Source organism: Lynx rufus, unplaced genomic scaffold (genome assembly GCF_022079265.1).
Source record: "Lynx rufus isolate CCGP_SWC_20201006 ecotype Redwood Valley unplaced genomic scaffold, mLynRuf1.p SCAF_4, whole genome shotgun sequence".
Classification (NCBI taxonomy): Eukaryota; Metazoa; Chordata; class Mammalia; order Carnivora; family Felidae; genus Lynx; species Lynx rufus.
In genome coordinates, this window is record NW_025814856.1 from 163,509,367 (window position 1) to 163,534,949 (window position 25,583).

The 25,583-nt window shown below is 43.4% G+C and overlaps 2 protein-coding genes across 3 annotated transcripts in view; one reads left to right on the plus strand and one right to left on the minus strand.

Annotated features, from left to right (window-relative positions):
* LOC124525068 (GTPase IMAP family member 7-like) overlaps positions 1-25,583 on the plus strand; it is a 190,168-nt gene that overhangs the window by 13,459 nt on the left and 151,126 nt on the right. Inside the window, exons 1-3 of one of the 2 annotated variants that reach the window (XM_047097519.1) lie at positions 6,363-6,465; positions 7,970-8,041; positions 10,735-12,502. The exons of the other annotated variant lie outside the window; for it this stretch is intronic. Coding sequence (XP_046953475.1) covers positions 7,984-8,041; positions 10,735-11,660 — 984 coding nt within the window. The 5' untranslated portion in view covers positions 6,363-6,465; positions 7,970-7,983 and the 3' untranslated portion in view covers positions 11,661-12,502. Of the gene's footprint in view, positions 1-6,362; positions 6,466-7,969; positions 8,042-10,734; positions 12,503-25,583 lie in introns of those variants that run through there. 2 annotated transcript variants of the gene reach the window in all.
* Positions 288-1,829, minus strand: LOC124525073 (zinc finger protein 277-like). The gene is given in 2 exon segments (XM_047097532.1): positions 288-1,739; positions 1,742-1,829. Coding segments are annotated over 2 exon segments (1,386 nt in total). The 3' UTR covers positions 288-441.

Below are 25,583 nucleotides of genomic sequence, written 5' to 3' on the forward strand. Positions count from 1 at the left end.
TCTTACATCTACCAGTCTGTAGGAGAATGGGTGATAGAGGGAAAAACTTTATCAATAATTTGAACACTTCATTTGTGATTTGCATGTCTTCCTTATTAAAAAAATTTTTTTAAAGTAATCTCTACATCCAACATGGGGCTCAAACTCATGACCTTGCGATCAAGAGTCACATGCTCCACCAACTGAGCCAACTAGGCACCCCACATGTCTTCCTTATTATAGATAACCTAGTCGAATGAAATGAGATCATTTATAATGATTACATAGTAAAACGTTATAGCCAAAAATACAAAAAGTCCTCACTTTATTTTTTAAAAAGTACTTTTGAAAAATTTTATTTCACCAGGGTCTAATCCTTTGCTGATGTTCAAATTTAAACAATTTTTCTGAGTCTGTCTCATAAGGGAAAAACATGAAAAGTTGCTTCTGTGGCATTTTCTTCTAGTTTTTCAAGCCCTCATGTAGTAGCAACTGGTTCAAAATACTGGTTTGTTTCAAAGCATGCAGTTTAGATGTATCTTCGCTGATGATGGTGATATTTCCATTTTGTTCCTGAGCTGTCAGGTCACTTTCACTGTCAGACAGTGTACATAGTAGAATATCGTTTTCATAGGTCGGAAAATAATACTCTGGTTGATCCCATATCTTTCTTTCAGGAAGCAGTGATGTATGTTTAGTCTCTTCCATGTGAGTCCTTAACTCTGCTTTGGACTTGAATTTCACATGGCAACTATAACATCTACATTGGTGAATTTGCCTTCGATTGAAATTGACCAATTTTACTTGCTGATAGAAATTCAATCCAAGTTCTGACTTTATTTTGAGGAGATCAAAATCGTGTGCTTCCTCCATGTGGACACATAATTTCTCAATTGTTTCTGCTTGCTTTTCACAAAATAGGCAGACAGCAGAGTCAGGGCGCTCTTCCCAATCAGACCAGTCATTTTCCTGATGGTCTAGCAACTCCCGATCATCTTCCAACTGAACTTCCTCCCACGATTTTCCAAGTTCCAAATAATTGATGACATAAAATCGGTCATATTCTCTGTTCTTAGGATTGATCCTCCGATGCTGTTTTTTCCTCATATGATCTTTAAGCGTATTTTTGTCCCTGAAGGTCTTCTCACAGTATAAGCACTGCAAGTTGTCAAGCTTTTTCTGTAATGTGCACAGAAATTCATTGCAGTTTGCAATGTTGTCTGGCAAGCCAATGTTGAAAGCATGTTCTCTGGCCATGTGGTTCAAAAGAACAGATCTGTTCCTGAAAAACTCGTCATTGCAAAACATACAAATACCATGAAAATTGTTATCATTTCTTTCTTGCTGCTGTTGTTTCAGAATTTCTTTCAGTCTTTGTTTCTGAAGTTCCTCTCTAAGTACTCTATCTTCTGGCAAAACATCACATAACAAAAAGTAATTGTCTTCTTCTTCAAGTGGAGCTGTGGATTTGATTCTTATCACACTACAAAAATCTGTAACGGGCTGTTCAGTGAACCTTTTCCTCCAATATAAAATGTACCTTTGGAAATCAGCAACCAACTTGACATCAGCTGTGACCATCTTGTGTTCAATAATCATATGCTTCAGAAGTTTGTCTTGTTCATCCATAGGAAAATGTTCTTCACAGAAAATACAAGGCACAGAAAATACAAGGTTCTCACAAGATGGAGAACCTTCTAAAGCGGTGGTGCCACCTGGACTTTCTGGCAGGGAAAGCAGCTCCTGGATACAATCCTTACCTCATAACTGACACTCCCAGATTCTCTATGGTTGCTCTTGCAGTCCTCCTCCCCTCAGGCAGCAGCCCCCTGGGTCTCGGGAGCAGCCATTACAAGGCAGAGGAGAAAAGGGAGGGCACCGTTTTTATATTATTTTTGCTTCCGTTCCATTGTGTTCATCTGTTTTGTATCTTAAAGTCCTCATAAGAGTGAAGTCATATGATATTTGTCTTTCTCTGACTCACTAATTTCACCTAGCATAATACCTTCTAGTTCCATCCATGTAGTTGCAAATGGCAAGATTTCATTCTTTTTGATCACTGAGTAATACTCCATTCTATATATATATATATATACCACATCTTCTTTATCCATTCATCCATTGATGAACATTTGAACTCTTTCCATACTTTGACTATTGTTGATAGTGCTGTTATAAACCTGGGGGTGCATGTGTCTCTTTGAAACAGCACACCTGTATCCCTTGGATAAATACCTACTAGTGCAATTGCTGGGTCGTAGGGTAGTTCTATTTTTAATTTTTTGAGGAATCTCCATACTGTTTTCCAGAGCAGCTGCACCAGTTTGCGGTGTGAATGCTTTCTTAATTATCTTCTTTGTGATTTGTTAGAGTTTGCAAATGTATGGATTGGTGAACTTAATCAGCGCAGAAACAATTCAACTATTATCATTTCGAAGATGTCCTCTGCCCCTATCCTCTTCTGATTTCTCTCTTAAAGCATCTTTGCCTCTTTAAATTGCTTTCTGCCCTTTTCTTTTTCAAACCTATCATCCGACCCCCTCAGCAGAAGCCACGGGTTTCTGAGTCACCCCTCACTGAGGGAGGGACCCAGTGGGGTTTGTGGTGAAAATCCCCCAGCAGACTCCCCGCTCCAATCAGATCTGGCCTTGACTCTCATTTTTATGTCAGGGTGGCTTTGAGAAGTGAAGGTTAGGTTTCAAGGTTGCTAAAATATCCTTCCGGTGCCAGCTGGCTGCTCTCCTCCCCGACTGGTCTGGGTTTCCACCTCCATTAGCTCCAGGTGTGAGACAGCGTATCTTCTTGCCTGTTCACCCATGGTTTTAAGAAAATATATGTAATACTTTTCAGTACTTTTAGTTGATTTCACTGGGAGGATTGATAATCTAGATACCTAAAAGAGAAGTTTATTTTCATGTGTTTGGTTAGTTTTGGCCTGTTTTGTTTTCTGACTTAATGTCTCCGGTAAGGGTGATTTTTTTCTGTTTGTCTCTGTCTCTTCCTGCTCCCTTTTATCTTGTAATCTTTCCTCAAGTGTCTATTCTCCCTGCTATATATTTGATGCCATATTTAAGTATAAATCGCTAGAAAAGGAGTTCCATGTAACCAGTGAGGGGTTGTAAACATAGGCTCCATCTGAGGTGACAGAGCATGGCAGGTTGTCCCACCAAGGGGACCCTACAGGGCGGCTGGCAGAGGGCTTCCTCTAAAGATGTTCTAAGTCTTCAAGAAGAACCCTCTAATTGCACACTTGGGGAGAGATACTTTGAAGTGTGAGGTTCTTTTTAAATTTTTTTAAAAAATATCTTTTTAATGTTTTCATTTATTTTTGAGAGAGAGAGACAAAGTGTGAGCTGGGAAGAGGAAGAGAGAGTGGGAGACACAGAATCTGAAGCAGGCTCCAGGCTCTGAGCTGTCAGCACAGAGCCAGATGTGGGGCTCGAATTCGTGAACTCTGAGATAATGACCTGGGTCAAAGTGGCACGCTCAACTGACTGAGCCACCTAGGTGCCCCTGTAGTGTGGGGTTCTGAATTAGGGGGAATGAAAAGATCATGGAATCACTGCACACAGCCCCGTCCACAGCAGCTGAAATTTCTGAAGCTCCACTTCCACAGGGTTTCGCTGGTGATGTTGTTGGCTGCCTCCTCTGTAGCCTACCCTGGGGTCATGTGGCCTGTGGACCCCCTGACCCAGGGCCTCTTATCAGATACATGATTTGCCAAGATTTTCTCCCATTCTGTAGGTTGGCCTTTTCATTCTGTTGAAGGATTCCTTTGCTCTGCAGGAGCTTTGTAGCTGGATGTAGTCCCCCCCTGCCTACTTTTGCTTTTGGTGTCAGATTCAAAAACTCATCACCAAGATGAATGTGAAGGAGCTCGCTGCTTGTTTTCTCCTTGGAGTTTTGTGGTTTCAGGTCTTACATTCTCTCTGCCTTCCAGAAACCTGTTGAGACTTCTCGTCACCGATGCTCATACACCCAAGCCCTCCATGACATGGGTTCCTGAGGGTTTGCAGAAAGAGAGGATGTCTGTTGTCTACAGTTTCTATTAATCCATTTTCCACAATGGTTCGTGTATGGCCAGTTTGCCATCTTGACTTTGAGATACCCGATCTCTTGTTGAATAGAAATAAAATATAGTGAGAGAGAATGTGCAAACTACTTTGATGTTACTTACATGGCATCATTTGTGCCCATTCACAACTTGGAAAAAGAGAAATCCTAATTCAAATTACCAGTTGTCATTATTTCAAATAAGCAGTAATAAATGGACCTATTAAGTTTTCCATAAGCAGCTTGGGCTTTTAAAAGCTCCATTGTCAGGGGGCACCTGGGTGTCTCAGTCGGTTAGGCGGCCAACTTCGGCTCAGGTCACGATCTCGCAGTCCGTGAGTTCGAGCCCCACGTCGGGCTCTGTGCTGACCACTCAGAGCCTGGAGACTGTTTCAGATTCTGTGTCTCCCTCTCTCTCTGACCCTCCCCCGTTCATGCCCTCTCTCTGTCTCAAAAATAAATAAACGTTAAAAAAAATTTAAAAGCTCCATTGTCAAGACTCTGAACGTCAGAGTCAAGAGGGTCAGCCCGCACTGGTCATTTTACTCAGCTCAAGCCAGTCCTTAATTAAGCTTCCATGGTAGGTCTGGGTAGGACCTTGCACTTTAGCCTTATATCCTGTGAGGTGCTCAAAACAGAAGGAGATGTGGCAGGAAATGCTTGTGGTGAAGACAAGAAAGAAGTGTGGCTGTGCACAGGTAAATTTAGAACAACCGTGCTTGTTCTGTTGAGAAGGTTCTGGGTGGGAACTTGGTAACATTAACATGGAAGGTAGACTACAGACTTTCTAGGGACTGAGCTGTGAGGTGCATAGGGATCATCCTCTCGTCTCTTTACTATGTCATTTCTAGTAGAGGGTTACAGATATTTTTAAATGCATGAGAAGGAACGCATGGGTTGAAAAAGGTGTCAAATTATAAAGCAGAAACAAGAAATGCATAAAGGAGCTCACATTGTAAAAAGGCAAACTGCAAAACCTTTGAGGCCTTGAGTTCCAAGGGAATAGACTCCATCTGTGGATGAGAAAAGACAGAAATTCGTATTGTAACAGGGCACGGACCCAGGTAGTGTGACACCTTGTGGCCAGTTTTATATGATTGTAAATCATGTTGGGGCATCTGGGTGGCTCAGTGGGTTAAATGTGGAATGTTGATTTGGGCCCAGGTCATGATCTCATGGTTTGTGAGTTCAAGCCCTGTGTCAGACTCTGCACTGAGAAAACAAGTAACAAAATATAAACTTTTCAAATAATTAAAAACTTTTTTAACGTTTATTCACTTTTTAAAAGGAGAGATGGAGTGCAAGTGGGAGAGATACAAAGAGGGAGAGACACAGAATCCGAAGCAGACTCGAGACTCTGAGCTGTCAGCACAGAGCCTGATGTGGGGCTCGAACTCAGGAACTGTGAGATCATGACCTTAACTGAAGTCAGACGCTTAACTGACTGAGCCACTCAACCATACCACTTTAAAATTAATTAAAAAAAAAAAGAAAGAAAATAAAGATACTTGGAAAACTAACATATAGAAAAAAAATAATGGGATCCGTGTCTCTAGGGAACTGGGACACCCTCCCCCCGTTGACAATACTCTCACAGTTTACATTTTCCTGGCAGGTAGAGTCAGATGTTAGTGGTTAGCCTATTGCAAATGGTCTGAGCACCATCTCACAGGGTAACTTTGGACCTATCCTAATTAGTTAAGATAAGCTACCCTCTCTGGCTTCAACCAGACAATACCTTGGAAATAACAACTCTCCCCTAGTCCCAGGGAGGAAGGAGAGGACATAGTGGCTGCCTACACTGATATAGACCTAAGCAGTAGGTGCAGACGTTGGTATGAAAGACCCCTGTTGTGCTGAGATGTGGGGTCAGGGAACACAGGCTTTTCAGAGCTGGCAGCTCTCTAGTTTTGACTCAGCAGTTTTTCCAGAATGTCACAGCATAACCCTTACTTTGTCCTTCCTGGTAGAGTCTGCATGGATGAATATGGTATCTACAAGGCAGATGTGGTTGTCTAACTTTAAATTAGTTCGAATAGAGGTGTTTGGCTGGCTCAGTCAGTGGAGTATGCAACTCTTGATCTCCGGGTTGTGAGTATGAGCCCCACATTGGGTGGAGAGATTATTTAAAAATAAAACCTTTACAAATTAATTCAGGTGAAATAAAATTAAAAATTCACTTCTGCCTTCACACTCATCACACTTCATGTTGTCAACAGCCCATGTGGTTAATGGCTAACTTATTGTACTGCAAAAATGAAATCATTAGTTACAGGAAGTTCTATCTGAGAGGCTAGATGACGAAGTGGGCAGGTCTCTTGCATGAGCAAGTTTGTACAGCTCCTCCTCTCACATCCTCTCTCCTTTCTCTCAACGTCTTAGCTTAGCATTGTCTTCAAAGTTAGAGAAGGGAGCAGGACCCAAACTTTCCAGGTAAGAGAAAAGGGGTATTTGGGGGAGGGAACAAAGGGTAATGTGTGATTTTGATGGAAAGGGGACCTCTCCCCCGGACGTACATTTTAAACCTCCGGGCAAACATGCTTTCAGACTGTGTCTTTCTTGTTGGTTCCTTTTTCCTGTTTTTTTCTGACTTTAGGTTGTAATCTGTTTTGAGGGCTGAGCCCTACAAATCAATTGTCTTTCAGGGCTTGCTGCCCACAGAATACTTGTACAAATGTTATTCCCCTCGTTATTAATAGAAAGTATAAATAAACTTGAAGTTTTCAGGGATAGACTTGGGTGAGCAGACAGAATGAGCTCTATGGGGAGGAGCAGATGGGAGATGAAGAAGCACAGGTCACTGTCCCTTGCCCCAAAGCCATCACGCAGGTCAGGATCAGAGGCTCTGCTACCCAGCTGTCTGCCTGCTCAGGGCTGCCCCTTTCTGAGCCTCACTCAGAGCTGGGGAAGAGGAACTTCCCCATGCCTTTAGGAGGCAAGATGAGGGAGATGCCCCTCAACTCCAGGTGACCCTCGGCAGTTGGGAAGGAGCTGGGGACCAATGGATGCCTGTTCATTAGGCAGTAGGAGAACCCAGCCACCCAAGGTCAGCACCCCAGAAGTGCAGTCTTTTGATCTGACATCTGAGCTGGGATACATAGCACAGAACTTCAGACTGAAGACAGAGCCCACAAGCTAGAAGAAGGACCTTATGAAACACCGAAATACCTTTTGTTTTCCTATTTCTGTTATCCTCCCCCTCCCTAACACCCATCACCAGCACCAACGTTGTGTCCAAAAATGATTTTTAAAAATTCTGTGCTTTCTCTTCTCGCTTTACAAGAAGCTCTTTCCTATTCCCTGTCCTTAAGGGATGAAGAAAGAACTCTTCTTAGAAGAGAAGGGTCTGTCTTGCTCACAGTGTTGTATATTTGTTTTGATGGCTTCCCATCAGAAGAGCTTGTCCAGAACAACGAGCATTTTCAGCCCGTCCTAGTCAAAGTCTGCTCCAGTAATTTTGTTATGAAACAAAATTCAGCCAAAAAATTGGTTTTATGGAAGATTCATGAATCAGGCAGCATCCTATCCTGCAAATTGAGGGGTGCTCCACTGAGCTACAGAAGAAAGGTCTTTAAAGGCAGGGAGAGGGCATTAAAAGAGAAGACAAAGAAAGGAATTTATTAGCAAGGAATGCATTGTTTAGGCAAGTCTGGCTTCTTAAGGGGAGTGGAAGGGGTCTGTCAGTAAATCCTCAGTATCCCAGGGGAAGGCCACCCTGAAGGGGTGCTAACAGACCACCGGAAGTGCATGATTGTGTGAAGAAAAGGGAACAATCTGAAGATGAGCCCAAATGTGGAGAGCAGAGAAGCCTTGGGAAATAGGGCAGGGAAACCAAGTGGCAAGTGTGCAGAAGAGAAGAAACTGTTGGCTACACGAGGTTGAGGCTTCCAGTACCATCCACCTCCCTAAAACCACACGTTCTGTTTCTCTATGGCAGGAATTCACACTGCAATGGCAACCCCCAACAGCGATGCGTACTGCAGCCCCAGTGGCCCCAGGAGCAGCTGCGGTGAGATCGGTGATATCCTGCTTGGGTCCCCCCGGGCTGGGTGGGGGAGGACAGCGAGCAGAGGGGTTCTCTTGTGCTGACAGTCAGCCCTCATCCGGCTGGAGCAAAATGTTTCCACCCCTGTGTCTATCTGATCTCCTCTTCATTTCCTCTGCTCTTTCTTTCCTGTCCACCCTGTCCACTCTCTCCGCCCTTTCTGTTTCTCCTCCCGTGATTTCCCTCCTCCTCGCTAGGCAGATGCCCTCAGGCTGTCCCAAAGTTGGAGCCTTGCATAGGGATGCTAACTAAATGATAATCTGAACTCCCATCCACATGTTTCCTTTGATAATCTTAGCCATTCTGTATTCATTGTTCTCGGTTTCTGGAAATCTACCTGTCTCAGGCCAGGGATCTGGTTATCATGTGTGAACTCTGCATTGGGGATGATTTGCTAATCCTCGGAAGGAGGTGGAGACCAACTACAGATTTTGTGGAACCCAGAGCGGGAGCTTCTGCAATATCTCTCCTCTGCTCCACTGGCATGTTTAAAGGAGTATTCCAATTGACAGAGTAGATGGAAGGGGGCCAAATGGAAGCAGAGAGAACAGCTGGGAGACTCTGGAGGCCTGGATGCTGATGGTAGTGGGAGCTAGTGTGGTGGCCTTCAAAGTGGAGGGAGAAAAGTAGACAGATTTGCAGGTGGAGCTCAGAGAATGTGCTGATATGGAAAGGAAAGGGAAAGCAAGGGAAGGGAAGGGAAGGGAAGGGAAGGGAAGGGAAGAATCAAGGGCAGTTGCTAGATTTTGGGTCTAAGGGACTGGATCAATGCTGTTGCTGTCTCTGACAAATAAAATGCTGTTTATAATAGTGTCTCTAATGTTGTGAGTATGATAACATATGCATTATGTTCAAGCATAAAAGGATGACCATAATACAGGATTCCCCATGCAGGAATCAGCCTCACTTAGGGTTGTGCTGTCAGGGTCTGTCTCCTCAGAGGTACAGGCTTTCAAATGTGATTTCCACCTATGTTCTATAGGGTGGTGGTGGTGGTGGGGAGTTCTGTGTTTAACAAATCCTGAAGACAGAGACTGTATAGACACCATAAGGAGGTATGCAATGAATTACTGAATACAAATGCATAACAGTTGTATAGATGATTTGTTGTTTAACTGAAGTCACAGTTATTCTGAAAAATGTGAGAATTGCTGTGCTGAGCTGGTATTATCTGTCAACTTCCTAGGAAGTAGAACGCTTAATCTAGTGAAGCTAAGAAAATATAACTCTACTGATGCTCTCAACTGTATCCATTTTTATTTCATTAAGAAATTTCTTTTATATTTATTCATTTTTGACAGAGAGAGACAGAGAGACAGAGTGGGAGCAGAGAGAGAGAGAGGAAGACACAGTATTTGAAGCAGGCACTGGACTCTGAGCTGTCAGCCCAGATCCTGGTGCAGGGCTTAAACTCATAGACCTCAAGAAGTCGGACGCTTAACCCACTGAGCCACCCAGGCGGCTCCCCAAAGAATTTTTTTAATGTTTATTTAGTTTTGAGAGAAAGAGAGAAAGAGAGACAGAGACAGAGACAGAGAGTGAGCAGAGGACAGGCAGAGAGAGAGGGAGACATAGAAACTGAAGCAGGCTCCAGGCTCTGAACTGTGAACAAAGAGCCCGATGGGGGGCTGGAACCCATAAATAGTGGGATCATGACCGGAGTTGAAGTCGGGCACTCAGCTGACTGAACCACCCATGCGCCCCTCAACTTTTTTAAGAGAGAAAGAGGGAGAGGGACAGGGGAAGAGGGAGAGATAGAGAGGAATAGAGAGAGAGAATCTTAAGCAGACTCCATGCTCAGTGTGCAGCCTGATGTGGGACTCAGTCCCACGACCCTGGAATCACAACCTGAGCCAATATGAAGAGTCCAATGCTCATCTGACTGAGCCACCCAGGGGCTCTGTTTCTTTTATTTTTTATGTATCAAGAGATTTTATAATAATTTTAGAGATCTGTTGATATTTCCTGTCTATAACTCTTTAATGTCTTAATTAAGAATATGAAAACTTCACTGGACTCTAAGCTAAGGTTTTTAACTTTAAATGTAAATTTTATTGTTCTCTCTCCTGTCAACAATCCCTGACAGAATGGTTGCACACAGAAAATAGAAAAAGACACTTTCTCTTTCCACACAAGCATCCCTTTTGTACCCTGCAAGGATGGGTTGGCTTGTGTAACCTGCCCAGCTGGCTTCTTAATAGGAAGAAGCAAAGTTTCATTTTGAATATAAATGGGGAAGGGAGTCTCCCACTGAGATGCCCCAAAATCAGATTTTGTGTTACTTGCTGCATTGCTCTTATGAGGAATAGCTACCAGCAGCAGCAGCTCCGAATTCTCTTTGTAAACTATAATATTTTGTTTCCTCTTCTGTGGGCTACTTAGCTACAAAAAGGAAGAGTAAGAAGCTCCAGGAAATCTGGAAAGTACTTGGGCATTCCCCAAGTATTGCAAGAGAACTTCAGGCTTTCTATACACTTCGAATAGGCTTCTTTAGAAGGGCCCTCTATAGAGTTCTGGGAGTGCCGCAGTCACTTATGGGGGGGGGGTGCCGTGAGGCTACAGAGGAGGGATATGTGTGAGGGGAAATGGGGGGCCATGCAGGAGAAGCAGCTGGATTACCATCCTAATGCTGTGGCTTTTGTTTCCTGATGTCCCAGGGCTTAGAAACCAAGATGGCAGAGATTCACAGCTGAGACTTGTCTTAGTGGGTAAGACCGGAGCAGGGAAAAGTGCCACAGGCAACAGCATCCTCGGAGAGAAAGTGTTTCGTTCCAGCATTGCGGCAACATCAGTCACCAAGACCTGTAACAAAGGGAGCAGCAGGTGGCAGGGAAGAGAAATTGTGGTCGTGGATACGCCTGGCATTTTCGACACCGAGGTACAGGATGCTGACACCTGCAAGGAGATTGCTCACTGCATCTTCCTGACCTCCCCAGGGCCTCATGCTCTGCTCCTGGTGGTCCCGCTGGGCCGGTACACACAGGAAGAGCGAAAGGCCACGGAGAAGATCCTGCAAATGTTTGGACCCAGAGCTAGGAGATACATGATTCTCTTATTCACCCGGAAAGATGACTTGGATGGCATCAATTTCCATGATTACTTACAGAAAGCACCCAAAGATATCCGAGAGTTGGTGGGCAAGTTTGGTGATCGCTACTGCGTGTTCAACAATCGGGCGACAGGAGCTGAGCAGGAGGCCCAGAGAAATCAGCTGCTCACCCTGGTCCAGCGCATTGTGGCCGAGAACGAAGGAAGATGCTACACTAACAAGATGTATCAAAAGGCTGACAACGAGATTCAGAAACAAATGCAAGAAATGCAAGAATTTTACACAGCAGAGCTAGAGAGAGAGAGAGTGCAGATAAGAAAGGAGTTTGAAGACAAAATCAGAAAGCTGGAGGATAAACTGGAGCAGCAGAGACAAATGGAACAAATGGAGAGGGAATTGGCTGAGAAAGAGGCATTATATGCTGTAAGGCTGCAAAAACACAGAGATGAGAATCAGTATAAGATAGTTGACTTGATCATGAAAGCTCTGCAGATGGTTTTTCCTATCTTCTCTCACCTGTTTATGGAAGATTAACCTGAATGAGAAGATCTCCTTATTTGCTACACATTTTCCGCTGGCCCTGCCAAGCCCCTCACCCCAGAACTCATTCACCAACCTTGAAGCACTCTCGATTCTGTCTCTCAGACTCTCAGGACAAAGGGGTATAATCAGATTCACTGGTGGTGATTGGTAGATGTTTGATTGACTTACCAGGGGAGGGACGCATTCTCAATTTGTGGAACTCCAGAGTAGAAGGTATTGATGCTCTTCTAAGAAGATGACCCCAAAATTTCTCTATTTGTCCCGAGTGAAATCTAGATTCCTTCTAGATTGGTGGATCCTCTCCCTTTGTTGCTTCTACTCACTTATTTTTGCTTTTAGGACATGGCAATCACCTTACCCATATGGTTTGTTACAAAGATTGGTTCTTCATGTTAGGTAGTCTAATGATGGAGATGCTTATAGAATTCTTTCCAGATGAATGGAAATTTATTTAGTTACACTTTTACAGAGGGACTCAAGTTGTTCCGTATCAGCTGCCCACTGAAGAAGAAAGAGTTGTCTGGAAAACAGGCCCTTCAGAACTCAACTAAGTGAAATGCCAGAAAGAGCAGTTGAAAGACGGAGATGCAACACAGAAGACAACAACGGTTTGCTGTATTCAGACATATCTACAGCAACTCTTTGACAGACTTCAATGCAACATATTTGCTGAATAACCAGTTCTCTCCTTTTCATGTGAAACTAACTGTTGCCACTTCACCTCCACCACCTCAGACCTTCATAACTTACTGCACATACCACCCTCTCCCAGCTGAACTGCTTGCTAGTTGGTATTATAATAAAAGTTTTCTGTTCTGTCATATTTCCATAAATTTGCAGTCCACTTCTTCTTGGAAAATACCTTTGATATTTCTTTTTCTTTATTATTTTATTTAAAATTTATTTATTTATTTATTTAGAGGCATGAGCAGGGGAGAGGCAGTTATAGAGAGAACCCCAAGCAGGCTCCACACATCAGTGCAGAGCTTGATGCAGGGCTCAAACCCACAAACCATGAGATCATGACCTGAGCTGAAACTGAGCGTGGGATGCTCAACGGACTGAGCCACCCAGGTGCCCTACGTTTGCCACTTCTTCTAAGACTACAGGTGTGAGTTTCACTTTTTGGTAACAGTTCAAGATGATTTCAGAGCTAGTCTTGGTCTACCCTCAACACATCTCTCCTCCTTTTCCTTGGAAATTCCCAGCCACATTCTCAACCCCTCTGCCAGTCAAACACCACCTTCTTGTTGGATTCATTCATTATGCACTGATAGAAATTATGTGTAACCAAGGCTTTAGAGACCTTTCTGGTTTTCCTGGAGCAAAAATTCCCTTTAATATATGGATAACAGTAGGAGGTGTCTCTATCTGTTTTCTAGTTTTCTTTTTTTTAAAAATTTTTTTTTCAACATTTATTTATTTTTGGGACAGAGAGAGACAGAGCATGAATGGGGGAGGGGCAGAGAGAGAAGGAGACACAGAATCGGAAACAGGCTCCAGGCTCCGAGCCATCAGCCCAGAGCCCGACGCGGGGCTCGAACTCACGGACCGCGAGATCGTGACCTGGCTGAAGTCGGACGCTTAACCGACTGCGCCACCCAGGCGCCCCCTTTTTTTTTTTTAAATTTTTTTTTTCAACATTTATTTATTTTTGGGACAGAGAGAGACAGAGCATGAATGGGGGAGGGGCAGAGAGAGAGGGAGTCTAGTTTTCTATTTGGTACTTCTCACATAATCCATGCGAAGGCTTCCCAAAGCACATTTCCATGTTCTACCAATATGTTCTGGTGGTCATATGTGACTTATGGCAACTCTCCTCACTCTTCCATCTTGACACTGGCTTGTCCATGCTCAAAGCCATTTTGCCCAAAGGGACATATACCTCTCCCAGTTTTCCCCAAACACCCATGAGTTTAGACTGTACTTTTAATTAATCTCGAGGATAAAGGAAGCACACCACAAAGAAGCTCACAATCCCTCAAAATCCCTTCTCCCCAGGAGAAGGGACCAAGATGGTGGAGTAGCATGGAAGTTTTCTGCTTCTCTCATTCCTGAAATTCAGCCGGATCAGCACAAAAGCATTTTTCACACTAGAAAATTTATCTGAGGATCAACATAACAATCTGCATAACCTGAGCCAGAGAACTTGGCAGGTACACAGCACGAGAGGTGATTTGGGGGAGAGAGAAGCCATGGAGGATAGGGAGTTGTTTTTGCTTGTGGAGATAGGACAGAAACAGGGGGTAGAATACAGGAAAACACTCCCCCAAAAGGCAACTGTAGAGAAAGAGAAAGAGTGGAAACACCCAAAAGGGACTGAACAAGAAAGCAAGAAAGGAGAAAGTAGGTTTTCAATACCATTAAGAAGACGGGCCCTATAAACAAGGGAGCTCAGAGTTGGCAACTCTGTACTTCGCTACCTGGTGGTGATCTGGTGGGAAGGGTGAATCCCCAGGAGCGAGGTCGGAGGGCTCCGAGGGCCACGTGGGGAGAAGCGGTTCCCCTGCTAAGAGAACATTTGGTAGAGGTCGTGTGGCCTCCCCACAGGTAAGTGTCCCAGTGGACCCTGGAGAACAGCTGTTTGTCGGTTTTGGAACAAAGGCATTATGGGGCAGTGAAGTCTGGCACCAGATGTGTGTTGTGATTTACCACAACCCCTGAGACGCTGCTGCTACATGACTGGGCGAAAGTCTTGTGGGGCACATTGGTACCTGGCTGTAGCCTCTGGGCATCTGCAGCAGGTGGTCCCATGAACGTTCCCAGGGGTGGCGAGCACCTGGCCATTGCTTGGCAAGACCCTCCCACGGAGGGTTGGAGTCGGTCCAAGACTAAGGGACCTCAGAAATGAGGGGTTTGGAAACACAGCCCCTTCTGAGATGAAATTCAGAAGGGAGGTGCCACCTCATGGCTTGGTCACAGACAGTGTAGAAGTGGGGAGTGGATGGATGCTGGAGACAAAGGAAGGCTGCATGTTTTTAATTATCAAATGTTTTCCTACTTTTTATTTCCTTTTTTCCCCCTTCTTTCCCTTTTTCTCTACTCTGTCAAGCTTCTTTCAACAACCACACCAAAACACACTTAGGATCTAGCATCCTTCATTTGATTTTTTTGTGTGTTGTTTAAAATTTTTAAATTTTTAAAATAATTCCTTTACTTCTTCCAAAATGAAGGAATTCACTGAAAAGAAAGGACAGGAGGAAATGCTCCCGACAAATAAGCAAAATGTCTGAACCAGAATTTAGAGTCCTGATAATATGAATATTAGCTGGGTTTGAAAAAAGCATAGATTCCCTTTCTGTGGAGATAAAAGAAGTAAAATTTGCCATCATGAAATTAAAAATGCTAGATGAGATGCAATCTCATATGGCTGCCACGGTGGCAAGGATGGATGCAGCAGAGCAGGGAATCGATGATGCAGAGGACAAACTTATGGGGGTTAATAAAGCAGGCAAAAAAAGAGGGAAACTAAGGCAAAAGAGCATGATATAAGATTTAGAGAACGTGGTGGCTCAGTAAAAAGGAACAACATCTGAATAATAGGGGTCCCAGAAAATGAAGACAGAGAACACAGAGAAGAATGTTTATGTGAGGAAATCATACCAGAAAACTTTCCTACCCTGAGGAAAGACAGACATCAAAACCCAGGAAGCACAGAGAACTCCCATGAGATTCAAAGAAAACCAACTATCAACAAGTCATTTCATATTCAAATTCACAAAATAAAAAGACAAGGAAAGAATTATATAAGCAGCAAAGGAAAAAAGCCCTTAACCTACAAGTGCAACCAGATCAGGTTCTCAGCAGACCTATCCACAGAAATTGGCAGGACAGAAAGGAGTGGCGGGATATATTCAATGTGCTGAACTGGAAAAATAAGCAGCCCAAAGCTCTTCATTCAGCAAGGCTGTTTGTTCAAAATAGAAAGAGAGATAAAGTGTTTCCCAGACACAGGAAAACTATAGATGTTTGTGACCCTTAACCAGCCTGGAACGAAATTGTGTGGGGGACTCTTTCAGGGGAGAAAAGGTGAACCAAAGCAAAAAAGACAAAAGCAACAAAGACCAGAGAACACCACCAGAAACTCAAACTCTACAGGCAACACAATGGCAATAAATTCATATCTTTCAGTACTCCCTCTAAATGTTAATGGACTAAATACTCTAGTCAAAAGACATAGGCTAACAGAATGAATAAGAAAACAAGATCCATCTTTAGGCTGTTTCCAAAAGACCTGTTTTATTTTTTTATTTTTATTTTTTCCCTCTTTTTTTTAATATATGAAATTTATTGTCAAGTTGGTTTCCATACAATACCCAGTGCTCATCCCAAAAGATGCCCTCTTCAATACCCATCACCGACCCTCCCCTCCCTCCCACACCCCATCAACCCTCAGTTTGTTCTCAGTTTTTAAGAGTCTCTTATGTTTTGGCTCTCTCCCACTCTAACCTCTTTTTTTTCCTTCCCCTCCCCCATGGGTTTCTGTTAAGTTTCTCAGGATCCACATAAGAGTGAAAACATATGGTATCTGCCTTTCTCTGTATGGCTTATTTCACTTAGCATCACACTCTCCAGTTCCATCCATGTTGCTACAAAGGGCCAGATTTCATTCTTTCTCATTGGTGTGCACATTTTCTTAAGCACCAATTCTCTGATACAGATTTGTGAGAAAGGACAATGAGATAGGGAGATTTTAATTCTATTTTTAATTCCTCTTGAGTTAATAGTTGCTTTTGTAGGAAAAATGTTTTGAGCAGGCTTATGGAAATGAGTCCCTTAGACTTTAAGTCAATTGCTTCTTGTGGAGCAGTGTGGAGTACACGGGGAACAGCCTACGTAGCAAAATTAAACATAGACACTGCACAGCTACCTCGTTCTCACCCTCATGGTGAATTCCCTTGACAATCTCCCAACCAAATTTTCATACAATTCTTCATGCTTCTTCATTCCTCCATGAACTGAGGAAAAGACAATATATCTCTTGCTTTCTGAATCTGGAGAGGTGGAATCTGGGACACATGTCTAATTGGTTTATTCTTTCTTCCTCTCTGTTTTCTTTCCCCTAGAAGAAGACAGAGTGTTCTCAGCTTCTATTTTCTGGATATCTACTATATAAAATTCTATTTTGCAGCAAGGGAGCCCTGGGCTTTGTCATGCAAATTGGACAAGTGATAGACTATAGGCAATCCCTTGTAAAGAAACACCAACACCCCGGATTACAAGGCTGTCATGTTTTCACAAATCCTTTTTTTTTTTTTTTTTTTTTTTTATCTAGAAGCTGTTTCTTCAGGTTTTTCTCTATACTGTGTGAAGCATTAGCATGTATCAGAGCCATCGGGAAGGCTTGTTAAAGTACAAAGCCTGACTCAGTAGGCTCGGGGTGGAGCTTGAGAATCTGCATTCCCTACAGGTTGTGTTGTTCCCAGGTGTTGCCCATGCTGCTCGTCTGGGACCATAGCTTCAGAGTGACCGCCCAGTCGCAAATAATCTCACATTTGAAAGGGACAAAGTCATTTCAAATATATTCAAGGCATTTCCCTCGTTCCAAATGTTACCAGCTAGATTCAGAATACGGAAGACTCCTCCTCTCCAAGATTCTCAAGTACACAAGCAAAGAACTAAATCAAATAAGGCAAAAAGCCAGATTTCTATCCAAAGTCTAGGACTCCCTAATAAAGAGGGAGTGGAGACCAGAGCAGGGGCCAAAAACCCAAAGTTGGAAAACTTTATTCTTCTCCCTGAATGGAACAGAGCTAGTCGCACATCCTGGGGCCATCTGACAACCAGATTTACTGTCCAAGAAGGTGACTCAGCTGGGACCTGCCAGAAAGAATATCTTTGGTGTGTATACAGAATGGAATAAGGGACCAAAAGTGTGGGTCACGTCTGGCCCCAGTAAGCTAAGAGGGAGAAAGTACCATCTGTTTCATGTTTTTAAAAAAATGAAACATAATAGGAAAAAGCGGTCTACTGAACTATCCTAACATTCTCACATTCTGAAACAGATCAATCACTGTCTTTCATGAGATCATTTATGAAGGGCTCACAGCAGAGTTTCTGCTTCCCTGGGGTGAAGGTGGAGGGATCAGCACTTTCTCCTCTGAGCCAGAGAGAGGAGAGTCACCTCTTGTATCCTTCTCTGTGTCTTTCAAAAAAATGCTAATGAGGTGCCTGGGTGGCTCAGTTGGTCAAGCATCTGACTATTGGTTTCCTTTGCCTGAGGTCATGATCTCATGGTTTCCTGAGTCTGAGCCCTGAGTAGGGGTCCATGCTGACAGTGGAAGGCCTGCTTGGGATTCTGTCTCTCCTTCTCTCTCTGCCCCTCCCCCGTTGTGCTATCTCGGGCTTTCTCAAAATAATAAATAAACTTTAGGGGAAAAAGGAGGTGGGATTATACCAGGTGGGCTTGACCTAATCAAAAAATATTTAAAAGCAAGAGATTCTCCCACTGGAGAGAATATCCATGTTGAATATCTGTATTGAGAACTGCCTATCAAGAGGGACAGCCAGGGTGACCCTCTGGGAGGAGGAACTCAGTCCTATAACCACAAGCAACTCAATGCTGCCAACAACTTGAATGAATTTGGAAAAAGACCCTGAACTCCACAGAGGACACTACTGAGCAGCTGTCTCCTTGACTGAAGCTTCAAGCAACTCTGAGCACAGGACCCAGTCAGGCCTTGCCTAGACTCCAGACCCCCAGAGACGGAGCCAATAAGCGTATGTTGTTTCAAGTTGCTAAGTTGGAGGTCATTTGTTAGGCACCGATAAAAAAGTAATGCACTTGTTATATTTATAGTGACTTTCTTTTAAATAGCATGTGGTTGGCCTTGCTTTTTAATCCAGTCCTACAGTCCCTGCTTTTTATTCCGGGGTGTTTAGACCATTCATCACAATCTACATGGAAATACTATTAGACCACTTCACATGTCGTTTAAGGAACTTACACTAGTGTGCTTAACAATTTCTGCCTCCTGGGTGTTGTGATGCCTGACTTTCACATACATTGTAGGTCCCTCAATACACTATTACTATTTTTGTTTTAGACAATTATCTTTTAGAGCTATAAAATGTAAGCTACAAAATGTCTTTTGTATTATCTTCCTTTTTGCCATTTCTGGAGGTTTTTATTTCTTTAGGTAAATACAGATTTCTGTCTGGTATCACCTTCATTCCTTCTGGATGAGGGAATTCCTCCAATCTTTTTTGTAGCACAGGTAAGTCAACAGTGAATCCGCTCAGCTTCTGTGAGGCAGCCTTTAGCTCACCTTTATATTTGAAAGCTATTTTTATTTTTTAGAGAATTCTGGGCTGACACTTTTGTTCTTTCAGTAATATAAAGATGTCAGTCAATTGTCTTTCGGGTTGCAAGCTCTGACAAGGAATCATCTGTGATTACAATCTTTATTCCTCTAATATAATGTGCCTTTTATACTCCAGTTATTTTTAAGTCTTCCTCTTTATCTTTGGGTTTTAGCAGTTTCAGTATGAAGTGCCTAGATTTTTATTTGTTTGTTTCTGTATTTATCCTGCTCAAGCTTCTCTGGGACTCTTGGTCTGTATCTTGGTGTCTTCCCTTGTTTTTAGAAACGTCTGAACCATTATCTTCAAATGTTTCTTCTGTTCATTCTCTTTTTTTCTTCTTCTGGTACTTCAGATACATGTGTGTTAACCTGTTTGATTTGCTTTGCAGCTCCCGGATACTCTCTTCTCTTTTTCTTTTTCTCACTCATTTTTAACTTTTGTTTTCATTGGAAGAATTTCTATTCTCTCTTCTTCAAATTCACTGACTCATGTTGAGTCAACTGTGTTGACTGATGTACCTGCTAGGGAACACTTCATCTCTGATAGTGCTTTTGACTTCTACCACGTATGTTTGATTCTTATGGTTTTCATCTGTCTGTTGAAATTTCCCCATCTTTTATTTCATGTTGTCCAGTTTTTCTTCAGTCCTTGTTGTTATTTTAAAATCCCTGTTCAGTTCCTGGACTTTTTCTGAGTCTACCCTGTTGTTGTGTTTTATTTTTGTTCTCCTGCTTTTAAAACAAGTTTCATAATTTTATTAAATTGTAGACATAGGAGGAAAGGAGCAAATGAAATAAATAATATTGATGCCTAGATACAGAATCCCTTTTCCTCCATCAGGCTGTTAGGGTGGGATTTGAGTCAGCCCACAGGGAATTGGACTGGTTGGGATTGTTGCTACAATTATCGATGGAGCAGCTAAGGCCCCATATTTCTCTAGGGTGCCTTGAGCTTAGTGTGGGCACTCAGATGCCATGTGGTTTTACTTAGTGTTCTCATCCCGTTTACCTTCAGCTTCCAGTCATCCCTACACACTCCGCTTCCCAGAGTCTCTCCAGGCCCGTGATGGATGGCTGGTGCTTATCAATCATTGCTCCTATGGCGTGTGGGGGCAGGGCAGCACATATGTCTGTTGTCCTGGTCCAGCCTGAGTCTTATGCATGGCCTGTGCACCTGGGCCTGGGGATGTGGACTTTCTCAGTAGGTCTGACTGTACTAGGGTTCTCAAGAGAAACAGAAACAGGTGGAAAGATATCAATATCTATACCTACCTATCTCTATCTATCTCTCTCTCTCTCTCTCTCTCTATCTATGGATGTAGATATATATCTATATCTATAGATATTGGTATCTTTCCACATTTGCACTTTGTAACTGGCATCTAATCATATCCTACCTTATACTTCAACTAGCTCCCAGGAATATACACACAATGATGTGCAGTATTTATTATTGTGAATAATACTTGTGGAGTATGTATGAGTGTGAAATGTATCTGTTTATGAAATCTTTTTTTTTTAATTCATGAGTATTTACTATTACTAAAAGTTTCCTCTTGGATTTGATACTTCTGTATCACAGATTTATTGAATTCAACCTACAAAGTGGTTTCATCATATTATTTCATCATACACGAAAGCTATCAAGATGAACATTAATGTGATCATGTCAATAAAGAAACGGAACCCCTTTCGGCCCCACCTCTTGGAGCAGGTGCATAGGGGATGGCTCTGAGACAGACACAAGTGCGGGGCCACGTGCCACACCCTGCTCTCTCCGCTACTCCTTCTAACACGCCCTCGCCAAGTCCCAAGTAGAGCTTTTTACCCGTGGGTGTCAAAGCCTTCCTTTGATTCAAGCATACATTTCCGTATGCGAATTTAAAAGCCATAATACTTATATTTATTTTAACTTCCCATTTCTACATGCAAACAAGACAGAAACAAACAACAATTGGAGGGCGTGTGTGGACACGTGGTCACGAGACAACGTGAAATGAAAGAATGACGGGTTAAAGTCAGCCCCACAGTGCGTGCTCGTGCACACGCGGCCCTGGAGGCAGAGCTGGGGACAGCGGCCGTCCCCCCAACCCCGGCCCCCTCCCTGTTGCCCCGCGGGTTCCCGAGTTGCAGGGTTGCGGAAGGGATTCCCCCCTTGCTCAGAGCCCCCGTGTGAGCCCCGCAGGGCTGCTGAGGACCCTAAAGACGGAGATTAATGGCGGACTTCTGCCCAGCGGCACTTCACCGAGCCCAGCTCACTGCAAGGGCCACCAGGGCCCTCAGGCCTCCTGACCACAGCTCACCACAACCCCGAAGTCCAACCTGCATCTCCCACTCTGGTGCCCCAGGAAATAGTGGCATGGCGGGCCCTTCTAATCCACGTGGAACTGGGATGGCCCTAGGGGTCCCCCACCTTCTCCACGTGGAGCTGCACCCCCCTCCCGCCAACACCACCTACCTTCCAGCCCCTGACCCTGGGCCAGGTCAGTAGGTGCCTCCTGTTGCATCCAAACCTTCGGACTAGAGCATGGCTGATTTGAAGAGAGGAGCCAACTTCCTTGAAAGTGTTTTGTCATCATAAGGGGAGGGGAAGGGAAAAAAAAAAAGAGGTTAGAGTGGGAGAGAACCAAAGCATAAGAGACTGTTAAAAACTGAGAACAAACTGAGGGTTGATGGGGGGTGGGAGGGAGGGGAGGGTGGGTGATGGGTATTGAGGAGGGCACCTTTTGGGATGAGCACTGGGTGTTGTATGGAAACCAATTTGTCAATAAATTTCATATATATTAAAAAAATAAATAAATAAATAAATAAAAAAAAAGAAAGTGTTTTGTCACATTCTGACAGAGCAATAAGGAAACCCTATGGGTTTGGTTACACAACCTAAGGATGGCTTCTGATTTTCTAATGATGTGGCGGTCAAGCACTTTCATGGGCTGGCCTACCCCCATTAAACTCCATAGTACCACCATAGCAGTGGAATGTCGGGCGTCTGAGGCTTTCCACCAGTGCACCTGTGGCTCCCTCTTTCTCCATTGTGTGAGACGACCTCTGGGTTTTGCTTTGTTTTGTTTTGTTTTGTTGTTTGTTTTGTTTTTTTGCATAGTAATCCATTTGAGAAGCACAATGAAGACATTCCCCAAATTTCGACTTCACTTTGGAAAGACATCAGCCATAATAAATGCTAGAAACTTGGGAACTGTGTTATTTTCAGTATAGTTATTTCTCTTTTTTGGCAGTAAATTATTGTAAAGGAAATAAACCGATGTATCAGAAGTAAACATTAATATGTATGACCCTGACATCACTTTCACTGGTGATAATAAAACATCCAAGGGTCACAAAGGGCCAGATCTAGCCGGGTATAAGAACTAGGACGGTATTAAGGAGGGTCAGTGTCTGCTTTGGTCTGAATGTTGTGTCCCCCAACAGGTTTTATATATTGAAAATTTCGTGCCCAAGAGGATGGTTTTAGGAGCTGGGGCCTTTGGAAGGTGAGTCAGTCAAGAGGGTAGATCCCATATGAAGGAGAACTGTGCCCTTCTACAAGAGGCCCCAGAAAGCTGACTCATCCCTTCCACCATGTGAGGACACAGCCAGAAGTCAGCAGTCTGCAACCCAGAGAGGTCTCTCACCAGATCCTGACTGAAATCACATCTCCATCTTGGACCTCCAACCTCTAGAACCATGGGGAAAATTCTTCTGCTATTTATAAGTGGCCCAGTCTGTGCTTTTTTAAATTTTATTTCTTATTTTTTTAATATGAAATTTATTGTCAAATTAGTTTCCATACAACACCCGGTGCTCATCCCAACACGTGCCCTCCTCAGTGCCCATCACCCCTCGCGTCCCTCCCACCCCACATCAACCCTCAGTTTATTGTCAGTTTTTAAGAGTCTCTATTGGTTTGGCTCCCTCCCTCTCTAACGTTTGTTTTATCCTTCCCCTCCCCCATGGTCATCTGTTAAGTTTCTCAGGATCCACATAAGAGTGAAAACATATGGTAACTGTCTTTCTCTGTATGACTTATTTCACTTAGCATAACACTCTCCAGTTCCATCCGCGTTGCTACAAAAGGCCATGTTTCATTCTTTCTCATTGCCAAGTAGTATTCCATTGTGTATATAAACCACAATTTCTTTATCCATTCATCAGCTGATGGATTTTTAGGCTCTTTCCATAATTTGGCTATTGTTGAGAGTGCTGCTATAAACATTGCGGTACAAGTGCCGCTATGCATCAGCACTCCTGTACCCCTTGGGTAAATTTCTAGCAGTGCTATTGCTGGGTCACAGGGTAGTTCTATTTTTAATTTTTTGAGGAACCTCCACAGTTTTCCAGAGCAGCTGCACCAGTTTGCATTCCCACCAACAGTGCAAGAGGGTTCCCTTTTCTCCACATCCTCTCCAGCATCTATAGCCTCCTGATTTGTTCATTTTAGCCCCTATGACTGGTGTGAGGTGGTATCTCAGTGTGGTCTTTTTTTTTTTAATATATGAAATTTATTGTCAAATTGGTTTCCATACAACACCCAGTGCTCATCCCAAAAGGTGCCCTCTTCAATACCCATCACCCACCCTCCACTCCCTCCCACCCCCCATCAACCCTCAGTTTGTTCTCAGTTTTTAACAGTCTCTTATGCTTTGGCTGTCTCCCACTCTAACCTCTTTTTTTTCCCTTCCCCTCCCCCATGGGTTTCTGTTAAGTTTCTCAAGATCCACATAAGAGTGAAACCATATGGTATCTGCCTTTCTCTGTATGGCTTATTTCACTTAGCATCACACTCTCCAGTTCCATCCACGTTGCTACAAAAGGCCATATTTCATTTTTTCTCATTGCCACGTAGTATTCCATTGTGTATATAAACCACAATTTCTTTATCCATTCATCAGTTGATGGACATTTAGGCTCTTTCCACAATTTGGCTATTGTTGAGAGTGCTGCTATAAACATTGGGGTACAAGCGCCCCTATGCATCAGTATTCCTGTATTCCTTGGGTATATTCCTAGCAGTGCTATTGCTGGGTCATAGGGTAGGTCTATTTTTAATTTTCTGAGGAACCTCCACACTGCTTTCCAGAGCGGCTGCACGAATTTGAATTCCCACCAACAGTGCAAGAGGGTTCCCGTTTCTCCACATCCTCTCCAGCATCTATAGCCTCCTGATTTGTTCATTTTAGCCCCTATGACTGGTGTGAGGTGGTATCTCAGTGTGGTTTTTTTTTTTCAACATATGAAATTTATTGTCAAATTGGTTTCCATACAACACCCAGTGCTCATCCCAAAAGGTGCCCTCTTCAATACCCATCACCCACCCTCCACTCCCTCCCACCCCCCATCAACCCTCAGTTTGTTCTCAGTTTTTAACAGTCTCTTATGCTTTGGCTGTCTCCCACTCTAACCTCTTTTTTTTTCCCTTCCCCTCCCCCATGGGTTTCTGTTAAGTTTCTCAAGATCCACATAAGAGTGAAACCATATGGTATCTGTCTTTCTCTGTATGGCTTATTTCACTTAGCATCACACTCTCCAGTTCCATCCACGTTGCTACAAAAGGCCATATTTCATTTTTTCTCATTGCCACGTAGTATTCCATTGTGTATATAAACCACAATTTCTTTATCCATTCATCAGTTGATGGACATTTAGGCTCTTTCCACAATTTGGCTATTGTTGAGAGTGCTGCTATAAACATTGGGGTACAAGCGCCCCTATGCATCAGTACTCCTGTATCCCTTGGGTAGATTCCTAGCAGTGCTATTGCTGGGTCATAGGGTAGGTCTATTTTTAATTTTCTGAGGAACCTCCACACTGCTTTCCAGAGAGGCTGCACGAATTTGAATTCCCACCAACAGTGCAAGAGGGTTCCCGTTTCTCCACATCCTCTCCAGCATCTATAGTCTCCTGATTTGTTCATTTTGGCCACTCTGACTGGCGTGAGGTGATACCTGAGTGTGGTTTTGATTTGTATTTCCCTGATAAGGAGCGACGCTGAACATCTTTTCATGTGCCTGTTGGCCATCCGGATGTCTTCTTTAGAGAAGTGTCTATTCATGTTTTCTGCCCATTTCTTCACTGGGTTATTTGTTTTTCGGGTGTAGAGTTTGGTGAGCTCTTTATAGATTTTGGACACTAGCCCTTTGTCTGATATGTCATTTGCAAATATCTTTTCCCATTCCGTTGGTTGCCTGTTAGTTTTGTTGGTTGTTTCCTTTGCTGTGCAGAAGCTTTTTATCTTCATAAGGTCCCAGTAATTCATTTTTGCTTTTAATTCCCTTGCCTTTGGGGATGTGTCGAGTAAGAGATTGCTACGGCTGAGGTCAGAGAGGTCTTTTCCTGCTTTCTCCTCTAGGGTTTTGATGGTTTCCTGTCTCACATTCAGGTCCTTTATCCATTTTGAATTTATTTTTGTGAATGGTGTGAGAAAGTGGTCTAGTTTCAACCTTCTGCATGTTGCTGTCCGGTTCTCCCAGCACCATTTGTTAAAGAGACTGTCTTTTTTTTCCATTGGATGTTCTTTCCTGCTTTGTCAAAGATTTGTTGGCCATAGGTTTGTGGGTCTATCTCTGGGGTTTCTATTCTATTCCATTGGTCTATGTGTCTGTTTTTGTGCCAA